Source organism: Rattus norvegicus, chromosome 8 (assembly GCF_036323735.1).
Source record: "Rattus norvegicus strain BN/NHsdMcwi chromosome 8, GRCr8, whole genome shotgun sequence".
In the NCBI taxonomy this organism is placed as follows: domain Eukaryota; kingdom Metazoa; phylum Chordata; class Mammalia; order Rodentia; family Muridae; genus Rattus; species Rattus norvegicus.
The window spans coordinates 77450663-77462822 of NC_086026.1; the positions used below are offsets into that span (position 1 = coordinate 77450663).

The window sequence follows — 12160 nt, forward strand, 5'->3', positions numbered from 1 at the left end:
TATCACATTTTATAAAGTGAAGTAAACAGACGATGGGTATTTCTATTAAGCTAAATTTGTAGGTAATTGATATGTATGAAAAAATCTTAGATTGTTAATGTGCTTTAAAATTGGAGAATTTATTCAAGAACAGTTACATTTTAGGGGTGCAGTTTCTTTTCAGAGGGAAATGGAAGCAGCACTTCATATACCTTGTTGTATAGTCACCATCGGATGGTAGAGTGTGGCCTGCTTTGGATTTTTCATGTAAGAAGGGCAGGGGAGGGGAACAGAGGAATCTTTTGTAAAATGTTGGAAACTCTTCATAGAATAAAGCACAGATCACGGACATTTAAAAATGCCATCTCACTTCAGTATGGATATTTTTCTTTATCTATTCAACAGTTATGCAGTGTGCATGCCAGAGCCAAGGATACAGTGGTGTATTTCTCTTAAAAATATGCTCAGGATAGGTTACTCTCAGAGCCCGTGGTACAGATGGTAGTGACGGTGCATCTGGGCAGGCAGAGAGGGTTAGAAAAGGTTTCTGGGAGGAAGTAACATTTGAGTGGAGTTGGTAAAGTAAATAAATAGTTTAGAGAGAATGGAATGAAGAAAGGGGCCGGTTAGAGCGAATGGTTATAGATAGATAGGGGTGGGCATAGAAATCCATATGTTCTAGCGTTTATTATATAAACTGTGACAGTTTGATCCCTGCCGGCTTGGTTGAGCTGGAGGGGAGGAGTTTGTGTTTGCTGGGTGGGTATTTGGTGTATACTATTACTGTGTGCAGGAAGCTGCCGGCTGGTGGGTCGTGCAGGAGTGCTCACATGACCCATTGTGCTCAGGATAGCACCCAAGGTTAAGAAGCCTTGCCTAGAGATTAGTGTAAAAACTAGCAGCAGATTTCAGCAGAAGTTCAGGTAGAAGCTGCTCTCCAGTTAGGACTTCTAGGATTGCCTCCCTTGCTCTAACATTGCCAACCCCCCTCCCCCCGTTGTTTTTGGTACTTCACCTTTGAAAGTCAGTAGAAAATGGTGGCATCTCAAATGTGTGTGATGTGAATAACTGACATTCTTCAGACTCATCATATCTTATTCTTGTGAGAATTTCTTTATTTCGCTTCATGCCGTTGCTGAGCGCTTATTGACACTGTACAGCAGTGAAGCAGTTCGTGCCAATCCACGCTCATTCTTTTAGGTTGTGGTTACCTTGATGAAAAAAGCAGAAAAGAAAGGAAACCCCTTACACGAACTAAAGATCCTGCATCTTGGGATGGAAGCTAAAGTAAAAGCCCATGACATGACTGCTAAGGCTTACCTAAGAAAAATCACTATGCGGTGTTTCGATTTCCCTGGTAAGTGTGCAGGTCCATCTGTGCAAAGACAGTGCAGGTCTTAAAACCAGCATAACCACAGGGCTCATTTTCTGCATTCCTCAATAAATCTCGCCTAAATGATTGTAGTGACATCAAATCCCAGGTACAGAGCCCAAAGACCCCTTTAGAAAACTCAATTCATTAAGAAGCCTAACTTTACATTGATGTGGTTGCAAATCACATGAATGTTAAAGTCTGTTTTAAATTACATTACTGTGTGCTTGTAAAAAGTAATGTTAAACAATACATAAATATATAAAAGGATTTTTAAAATTTTCTGTCTACATCTGAGGCTATCTGAATTTTATAGTTCTTGTTTGCTTAAGTTTTTAAAGGACAATGTGAAGCATTTTTGAGAGGATAAACTTGTGTTGAGAACAATTTTGTAGCTGCTATTCCTTCTGTTAATGTTGGTTCACATGAGGATAATCCCTGTATTGTTATATATGAGAGATGTTATGGACTAGAGATGTTTAGATTTGTTAATTTTTGTGGTCTTCAATTTTTCTTTCCAGTTTTTAAGTTTGGCATGATTTTGTAGATGGTATAATACATGTGTCTGTTTTATGTATAGTTCTCTGGTGAGCATTTCTCGGTGTAACTGGCTGGGTCTGTTTTATAAGATGTTTAGGTGCTGAAGGGACGATACAGATCAGACTTGTCTTTTCCCTTCCAGATTCTAAAGGCGAGCCTCTCCACATTGTCAACTCCTCTGATGTGTCTGACGGAACCCTCCTGACAATGCTGTTCATCAAGGTGTCTGTTCCAGTTCTGTTGCTATGATAAATATCCTGACAGAAAGTCAGTTTAGTGGAGAAAGGGATTTATCACCTATTATTCAGGCAGCAGTCTGTCATTGTGGGTAAATCAGGACAGAACTTCAAACACCCAGTGACATCACACATCCACAGTCAATTGCAGAGAGACGAACACATACGTGTTTCCTGCCTGTTTGTGCCCAGCTCTCTTTCTCTACTATTATACTGTGAAAGACCCCTTGCCTAGGGAATGGTGTGGCCCACAGTGGGCTGGGTCTTCCCATATCGGTTAACTGAAGAAAACTTTATATAGACGTGTCCACAGGCTGGCTCGATGTAGACAACCCACATTGAGACTTGCTTTCCAGATGACTCTAGGTTTTATGAATTTGACAATTACAGATTCTCATTTCATTTCTGGGATTAATATTTAAATATATGAAATCATTGATTTTCCTTTCATACTTAATATTTGAGTTCTTCCTTAAGTTTTTCAGTCCAAGTTGAATTATAGAAGCATTTCAAAATTCTTTATACCCCATTAACCTAATGACCTTCCCCGGGGAGTTGAATAAATAGGAGTGAACAGTTAAAGCTGAGCCACGCCCTGAAGCAATCTGTGCTATGAATTAGGTAGCAGCAGTTCCCATGTTTGGATGGCCTACCTAATTAGATGCACTGACATCTCCTCTAGAGTTGAATAGGAACCTGAGATTTGTATCTACAGTATGTCGGGCATATTTATGTGGTCAGTTTTGGGGGCATATTCTTATTTGCCTATAAGGAACATCCTTGTTGGTTCTTAATAGCATACTTCAATTGCAAAATATGTGTGTTTTCAACGTGTGAAATTTTAGTGTTTTTAACTCAGTGGTTTAATTATCAATTGCTTATAGGCAGACAGTGATGGCCCAGACTTTCAGACAATTCATGATAACACCAAACAGAAGCTGAAGGTAAGTCCGCTGTAATTCATCTTAAGTCTAGGTTTGAGATTCAGTGGAGCTCATTGCCGCTTCCACTTGTAAGATGTACGATATAAAATTAGAATTGGGGACAGTAGTAATAGATGTAAAATTAGTGCACATAGAGTTGAAGTAAGGTCTTGTCAAAACTTGTTTCTGAAAAGATTATTTTAAAATGTGAGTTAGTAATTGTATCTGGAATATATAAATACTTTCTATTTGTAGGGAATTTTGTTTAATGTAGCATAGTTATTTGGCCTGATGTTGCTGGCCGTACTGAGCATTTGAATTCTATGTTGGCTCTAGGATTAGAGTAAGACTAAGGACGAGGATAGTGCAGACTAGAATAGACACACACAGTCCATTCGGGCATATGTAGTCAGTGTAGGATACTCCTGTGTATTCATTTAAGACCTTCAAGCTTGGTTGAGGTTAGAATTAATGTCTGCACTGGGAGTAGGCAGAGCATTGGTTTATTGCCTGGTAAGGATTGACAGTATAATAGTAATGAAAAAGGTTAAAATGATACTAGCAATTCATTCTTAATTGTTTAGAAAGGATTGAACTATTCTTGTGTTAGTTACAGGTGCTCAAACTCAACCCAGTGGTGTGACTTTGACCCTGTTGACATGCCGACTGTCCCCTCAGTGGTGTACTGACCCTCAGTGGCATGAGCATATCCCCAATGGTGTGTCAGATCCCACAATGGTGTGAACATCCCTGAAGTCCGTGCCTCTGGTGTTCGTTGTCCTAGGTTTCATTTTCGTCCTTGGACTTGGTGCTTCATCTGGAAGCTTTGCTTTCCCTCATGGATTTTTTGTCGTGTGCCGTTCCATCCCCTGACTCTTCCTCCTCTGAGACAGAATCTGAGCTGAAGCCACTCGTGGGGGGATCCAGAAGTCTTGCCGTCAAAGCTGGTATCAGTCTCTCCTATGTATTCTCGTAGAGTAACTCGTATTTGCTGCTAGGATAAATGTCAAGACCTTGATGAACGTCAGTGGCTTCACTCTCTGGCTCTTACGTGAGATAGATTGTAGGTTCTTAGCATCGACGTGTCTTTCAGCCTTCTGCCTAGTAACAGTGAGAAGGTAAGAAGTTAAAAATATGGTGACTGCCATGTTCAGCCACAAGGCCTCTGCAGTCAGTGCTGCTGGGTACAGCAGTTGAGAGGCCTTTGTGGGCACCAGCCCGAGCTCCGATCTCTTCTCTGTTTCAGTCGCACAGAGAACTTGGTCTATGTTACTTGTGTTCTGAAATGTTGGATATAAAATACTGAATGAATGAAGAACATGTGCTTGATTTTTGATTCAAACATTTGATTATTTTTTAAATTGTATTAATTTCTGATTGTGCCCAACTTGAATTATATCTATATTATTGATATCTTAAGTATAAAACTTTTAGTGCTCTTCAATCTGATACAAGGATCTGAACTTTTAAAACCATAAAAAAATGTTGTTAAAAGAAAAATTTTAGCATCTTTGTTATTTTGACAGCATCTTGCTGTGTACCCCAAGCTGGCCTCAAACTCTTGATCTTCCAGCCTCAGCCACCTGAATGGGAAAGCTTCTTAACTATTTTTCATAATGTGCTTAACAAGCTAAGATCTTTAAGAGAAAGTTTTCTTAGAAATGTCATCTCTTTGTAACATGCACACACCATTCATAGCTCATCTGAGTGAATACAAGGCCAGTGTTCAAGCAGCATTCAATGTCCAAGCAACATTAGCTCAGCTGAGTGGCTCTTTGGTTTTACACAACTTGACTTTATGGCTTCTTTATCCTGCATCAGATATTGAGATAGCAAACAGCCTGTAATATTAGGATTAAAAATTGAGAGACCCCCATGCTTTTTGTTTATAGGAAAGTTCTGTTTCCTGCATGTAAGACAGAGTCATGGGGAAGCATATTCTAAATAAATGAGTAAGGACCTACATAGAAAACTAAACCCATTCAGTTGTGATTTTTTTTTTAAATTTATTTGGTTGTTTGGAAATAACATCTTGCTAAATAGCCCAGACTGAGGTTTCATATGAGTGGCAAAATCCACATTTATGTTGCCTTAGCAGGGACCTCAGTGGTTCTACTTGTACATTCTGTGATTTTTATTGGTAAGCTATACTGTGTTTTCTTTCTTTTTTTTTTTTTTCCTTCGGAGCTGGGGACTGAACCTAGGGCCTTGCGCTTCCTAGGCAAGCGCTCTACCACTGAGCTAAATCCCCAACCCCTATACTGTGTTTTCTCATCTTTGTGCATCGTGCCACACTGACCTCTGGTTTCCATTGTTCTTTAGTGCCCAGCTCTTCTGAGGGTGACGTGTTTGATTTGAAGGTCACAGCTGAACTAAATGCCTTTAACATCTTCATTTGTGATCAGAAGAGTAACATAGCAGAAATTAAAATACATGGTTAGTATTTATTTTAACATAGTACTTTGGAAAGATGGCCGGATTAATTTTTATTGAAAATATATATATGCAAGCTTTGAACAAATGTACTTTGAAACTTGTTATGATTTATTCCTCACTTGAGATATTCACTATCCATTTAAAAATTTTCGGAATACACCCGAGGCTTAAGGTTTTTATTGTGGTTCCCTTTTCAGAATAAGAGAACTTTAAACTTAGGCGAGTATCATAGGAACTTTCACAGGGTAAAAATAAGTCATTATTCTTGTTTTCCCTCGCATTTTGAGCATATATAACTTAGCAAAATTAATTTATAGAAGACATTTTAAATTTCTTTTGAGTTGAGACTTCATCCTCAGGTCAGACAGTAAGTTCTGGGAAGCTAACCATAGGCAACTCTTGAGCAGTTTAACTTAACTTTCTCTTCCCAGTTAAGGACATTTGAACATTTATTTGTGAATGAACAAATGCATCAGATGTCGTAAGCAGTTTCAGAGGATTGAAACGTCAACAGTATTCAGCAAACACTACCAAGTCTTAGCTATAGGCAGTTTCCTGTGAGGAGGAGTGGTTTTCAAATCTTCATGTCTTTGATATAATGAGCATAGCAAACTTCTGACTTTAGAAGATTAGATCATAGTTATGAATTATTGTAGAAATAATTCTTTTTTATTAATTTTTATTTTATACCATATTTCTAAGTCACTTTATAATTACTAATAATTACTTTGACTTTTATACTGTATCTTTTGAAAAAAATTATTTATTTTTATTCTTTAACCCTTTTTTATAGTCTAGATTTTACCTCTTCCTGATCTGCCCTTCCCCCAGGCCTCCCCCATCTAATACCTCCTCCTCCACCCCTACCCCCTCTTTCTCAAAGAGGATGTCTCCACCCCCCACGCCCACCCCACCCAGCCTCCCTACTCCCTGTGGTTCCAAGTTTCTCGAGGGTTAGGTGCATCTTCCCTCACTGAGACTAGACCAGGTAGTCCTATGCTGTATATGTGTCGGGGGCCTCATATCAGATGGTGTATGCTGCCTGATTAATGGCTCAGTGTCTGAGAGATCTCAGGCATCCAGGTCAATTGAGACTGCTGGTCTTCCCATGGGGCTGCCCTCCTCAGCTTTTCCCCAATTCAGCGACAGGGGTCCCCAGCTTCCACCCATTGGTTGGGTGCTAGTATCTGCATCTGACTCTTTTAGCTGCTTGTTGGGCCTCTCAGAGGGCAGCCATGCTAGGCTCCTGTGTGTCCGCACACAACATCAGTAACAGTCCCCTTGAGCTGGATCCCAATTTGGGCTTGTCATTGGACCTCCTCTCTCTCATCTTCATCTCCATTTTTGTCCCTGCAGTTGAATTCTTAGCCACAAGGCAATACTCATTTATTTCAGCTTTAAAAGCACATGTTTATGAAGTACATTAGAAAATATTAAGTCTCCTCGAGTGAGTGTGGTTGAACCAACATATAGCATAGTGTTTTCAGAGAATACGTCACTAATTTATTTAAAACCTTTTGGTTTTATTTTTAAATTTCTTCAGCTATTATGTGTGAGGAGTATGCTGACTTAAAAGTGCTTCAACCTTTTTTAGATACTATGTACATGGGAGGTGGTTGTGTTAACGTATTCAATAGTAATTTCATCTTGTATTTCAGTTGTATGTTAGTGCATTTAAGCTTACTTACGAAAAAGGATGTATCTGTAAACAGTGTCTCTTCCTTAGGAATGGATGCCTCTGTTTCTATGAAGGCAAAGCAGACTGATGTGTTTGCCAGACTTAAGAATATCATAGTTATGAATGTTGATTCACTGTCCATTCACAAAAAGGTAATCACAAAACTGATTTCTCCATTGAAGTGTGGCTTTCAGGGACCAGATGCCACTATATATTTGTTATTTGTCTGACATGTTGGTGGGTATATTAGGCTGCGGCTAAACATGGGAGGTCATGTGTCACGCTTTGGATTCTGTGGTGGGGCAGTACTGTGGTAATGAGGTGACAGAAATGGAGAGCATTGGCGGATGTTGAAGGTTGAATTTCCATGTGGCTTTTTCACCTGTTAGGCTACTGTGGTCAGGAAGTGTCCTGAGGTTCTGGAGAGCAGGGTTCTGTAGCTCTGACATAATAACTGATTGCCTTGTAATGTCAGGCCGTCTCAATTTTGGGAGATGAAGTCTTCCGGTTCCAGATGAGTCTGTATCCAGACGCCACAGAAGGAGAGAATTATGGAGATATGTCTAAAGTGGATGGCAGACTTGGTCTCAAAGTGGGCTGTATCCAGATTGTCTATGTTCATAAATTCTTCATGTCTCTCTTGGTAAGTTCGTTTCTACTTGTTTTTATTTCTCACTGAAGTAAAAATTTTATGGCTATGTACCTGAACCTAGATAGTTAAATTTTCACTACTAGGACGTGTTTGTTAGCCGCCCATGACTGTGACAAGAAGGCCTGAGATAAAATAGCTCAAAACAGGAAAAGACTTATTTGGACTTAAAGATTAAGAGGTTTTTCTCCATTGCTCGGCTCCCTTGTTTTGGGGTTTGTGACGAGGGAGATCATTCTGAAGGAGGGTGTGTGCTGGACAGGGCTGGCCACCTTGGCTGCTGGGGATCAGAGAGGAGAGATGAGGCCAGATCCCAGTGTCCCCATATACAGCACGCTCCCAGTGGTTACGCTTCCTCCTATCAGGCCCTCCTATCTAATGGGCACGGTGCAGGTGTTGTCAGTGGTGCATAGCCTGGAAGCTCAGTCCTCAGCACAGGTTCCTTGACGAGCATTTAAGATTCAGACCACAGTGAAGGGCTGTGCAAACACCTGAACACTGACAGAAAGTTCTAATTAAGTAAATCTTTTAAATGCTGGTAAGGCAAACGGACGTTAATTCTTAAAATTACTTATGAGTATGTGTACACATGTAAGATGTGTGTGGGCATGCATGCCACAGCATACCGTTTGCCAGCCAGAGGACAACGTTGTGGAGTTGGTGTTTTCCTTTTATCTTTCATGGGTTCCAGGGATCAAATCCACATTACCAGGCTTGGGCAGTGAACACCTTTTCCAGTTGAGTCATGTTGCTGGCCCCAAAATAGAAGCTTTGATCATTGTTTTGAACATAAAATCTACTATTCTCTAACATTTTCATAGTGCTTTTAAAGTACTTTTTGGTATTTTATTTTTATTTATGTCTGTACACATAACACATGTATGTATTGTTTGTTTTTTAGTACTTGTTTTTCAGTACCCAGGATCTCATGAAGCCCAGACTGGCTTCAAGTTCACTGTGTAGCCTATGATGATTTGAATTCCTAATCCTCCTGCCTCTACCTCCCAGGTGCTGAGAACTTAAGGTGTGATACTCAGCTATTATTTTTATATATCTTATTGTTTATATGATTTAATATTGTAATTTAGGGCTTTTCAATATTATTCTTTGATAGAATGCCCAAAAGTCATCATCATGTAGTTGAAAAACAAATATTGAAACCTAGAGTTTTGACTATATTTGTGATAAACAAGGCACAGAATTCTTCTTTTTACTGAGTCATTACAAATCTTGGTCTGAAGAGTTTAAACCCAGTTCATGAGCTTACTGGTCAACCATTTATACTTAAACCATCACTTTGTGTTTTTAAAATGTGTTTTTCTTGGGGTAGTGAGAGAGATAAAGTCACTCTGTATGATTAATGGATACATGCAAGGACATTGTTTTTAGACTCTTTACTTGAAAAATACTTTATTTTCAGTTGAAATGGAGTGTATCTTAACCACAGATAACTTTTGATTCTAGTTAATGATTGCAAGATGATAAGCAACCATATCTGCATATCACTAGTACATTACAAAAATATTCATGAGTAAGCTGTTAAGGCCTTTGTTGCCGTGAATAAGTTCTGTTCTTGCAACCTGAAAGTACAGAGTGGAGTCTGCATTAGGATAGAGTGCTGTCCAACATCCTTTTCATGTAATTCCAGTTTAAGGTGCCTGGTTATGAGGAAAGTGGTGTTTAAGTCATAAACCACATTTCTCTCTTGTGCCCTCTTGGTTGAGTTTCCCTTTCATTTCCTTGGGGGACTGTGTCTACCTGCCATTCTCTCCTAACATCCACCTGTCATTTTCTTCTAACAGAGCTTCCTCAACAATTTCCAAGCTGCCAAGGAAGCCTTGAGCACAGCCACAGTCCAGGCTGCAGAGAGAGCTGCATCCAGTGTGAAGGACCTGGCCCAGAAGAGCTTCCGGCTGCTGATGGACATCGATTTGAAAGCACCCGTCATCACTATTCCCCAGTCTTCCGTGTCACCTAATGTCGTTATAGCCGATCTGGGATTGATCAGGGTTGAGAACAAGTTTAGCTTGGTTTCTGTAGAGCAGCTCTCTCTTCCCCCGGTAGCTGACAAGATGAGCGTCCAGCTTACTCAGCTGAAGCTGTCCAGGTACATGCGTGTTGTTGAGCTGTTTGTCCATTTCTGTGCATTGTCATACATTCTTTCTCACCTGCAGTAATTACTGGGATGACTTATAACTCTCACTCTTCGTTTATTCCAATCAGGAGACTTTGACTGCTGCTTTCTGGACAGTGGTTAATAGCAGTGTGCTTTGTAGGGCCTGTGTTTTGTCTTAATTTTATAGTACGGTTATTCTTTTCATTCTTAAAATTTCCTAATGAGGAGTGGGATTGCTCCACATGCCTCTGTTCCCACCTATTCAGAATGCTGAGGTGAGCAGGGCATGAGCTCACAGGTTTGAGATGAGCTTAGTCAGCATAATGAGAGCCCATGTCAAGATGGTGAACTCTAGTGTGCTCAGCAACATTCATTTTTGTTTTCCTGAGTTCCACACAGCTGTTTCTTTTGCTTAGTGGGAGAGACCCTCCTGACTGCAGTACAGTTTGAGATGCTCACCCTAAGCCTTTTGGATTTAGTTCTCAGTGATGCTTTCCAGAGTCCATGGTCACAGCGGGAAGGCCTCGGTGCCATCGAGGGACAGTCCCTACCCGGTCACGTGAAGGGTTATGGTAGACAGACTAGAGATGGCTCTTGTAATTCGGTCAGTAACTTGTAGAGTTGATTTCTTTTTCTCCTTGAGTTGGGAGAAATAACAATGCCACGTCAAGGCTTTGAATGCACAGTGAGTTTCTTAGGCTTCAGTTTTGGTAAGATATGGCCTTTGCTTACATAGCATTGTCTTGGTGACAGTAGACACTCTTCAGACCTGATTCAAAGTTTATCTGAGTTTATTGTTGCTAATAGCTCTGCATATAAATGTGATCTAGACACATGTTCTAAATTAATTCTGATCATAGCTTTTAAGTGTTTAGGAAAGTGTTATAAAAGCATTTGGAACATGGCCGTCCTTGCTTTAAGTAAATTTAAAAGTGCATAGATATTTATAAAAAAAAAAAATCCTCGTTTTTCTTTCAGAACGGTTTTACAGGCTGACTCACCGCAGCACGACATTGAGATCTTAAAGCCAGTGAACATGCTGTTGTCCATTCAGCGGAATTTGTCAGCAGCGTGGTACACACAGATTCCAGGCATGGAGATAACAGGAAAACTTAAGCCTATGCAGGTGAGTGTGTAAACTGTGGGAAGTGCTGGGGAGGCTTGCCTTGCTCACAGCACAATTCCTGGTATGTCTGAAAACCAGCAGTGCGGTCGTCCTTGTCCCACACTGTCCTTTATTCCACTTTCATTAGGCATTTGCTAAAACCAGGATCTGGCAGGGGATCTACTGAATATATCTTTCTTGATTTAGAAAATCTGTTTAATTTCTCATGTAGTGAAATTGTCAGAGAATTAAAAGTGAGGCTCAGGGACTATATTCAAAAGAAAAGTATTCTTCTAGGTTAGGGATGTGTTATTGGGGCACGACTTGCATGTCTGGAGGCAAACAGCTCGGCTAGTATTACAGCGTACACTGGCCATTACTCATTACTGCTCGTTACTTGAGCCGGCATGTGCATCTACTTGGAAGCAGCAGTATTTTCAGAGCTGTAGTTTGGGTCTGCTTGGGTTTCTGAAGCGTTAAGCTAGGAAGGATATCAGTAGATGACCCCAGCAGTGTGTTTCCAGGAGGTCACTTGGACAGTTCTTAGAAACCCTGGGGTCACCTCTCAGTGTTGTCCTCCAGATGTATGGAAGGGCCACCCAATAGGTGATGCAGTTTCTCAGGTTGGCTAGTCCGCAGGCAGATCTGTCATCTTGGGTGACATGACAAGGAAGTTTTAAAGTGGATACCACACTTGTTATCAGAAGACTGGGCTTGGGATAAGCAAAAGGTTCTTGGCTATTACCTGGTGCTTCCTGTTCCCCCATCGGTGATCTTATAGGCAGCAAGCGAGACAGTGCTTGGACAGTGTGCACGCATGTGTTCTATACGGACTGCTGTGTGTGCTGTGGGGAGGGAGGGCTGCCCAAGGAGAAGGATGAGAAGCTTCAACAAAGCTTGAATTAATGGATCATAACGGCCTTTGGCTGTCTCATTCAGTCTGGCTGCTTCATGCAGTTCAGCTCTGCCCAAGAAAGGTGCTATGATTCATGTCCCAAAGATAAAAAAGACTTGCATTAGAGAAGCTGAGAAACTCGGCTCACACAGACTTAAAGGCATAGAGCTGGTACAGATCTGTCTTGAGTTTTTGTTCTTTCTTTTTGTCTCACCTTTTTGTAGCAGTAAA

General features: G+C 40.6%; 1 protein-coding gene across 5 annotated transcripts in view; it reads left to right on the forward strand.

Moving 5' to 3' along the window:
• Positions 1-12160, forward strand: part of Vps13c (vacuolar protein sorting 13 homolog C) — a 173511-nt gene that overhangs the window by 91164 nt on the left and 70187 nt on the right. For all 5 annotated transcript variants that reach the window (XM_056984521.2, XM_056984523.2, XM_063266344.1 and 2 more), the window contains 9 exons: positions 1180-1336; positions 2034-2113; positions 3012-3071; positions 3835-3997; positions 5373-5486; positions 7213-7316; positions 7640-7807; positions 9616-9920; positions 10908-11055. In XM_056984521.2, the coding sequence (XP_056840501.1) occupies positions 1180-1336; positions 2034-2113; positions 3012-3071; positions 3835-3997; positions 5373-5486; positions 7213-7316; positions 7640-7807; positions 9616-9920; positions 10908-11055 (1299 nt within the window). The remainder of the gene's footprint in view (positions 1-1179; positions 1337-2033; positions 2114-3011; positions 3072-3834; positions 3998-5372; positions 5487-7212; positions 7317-7639; positions 7808-9615; positions 9921-10907; positions 11056-12160) is intronic.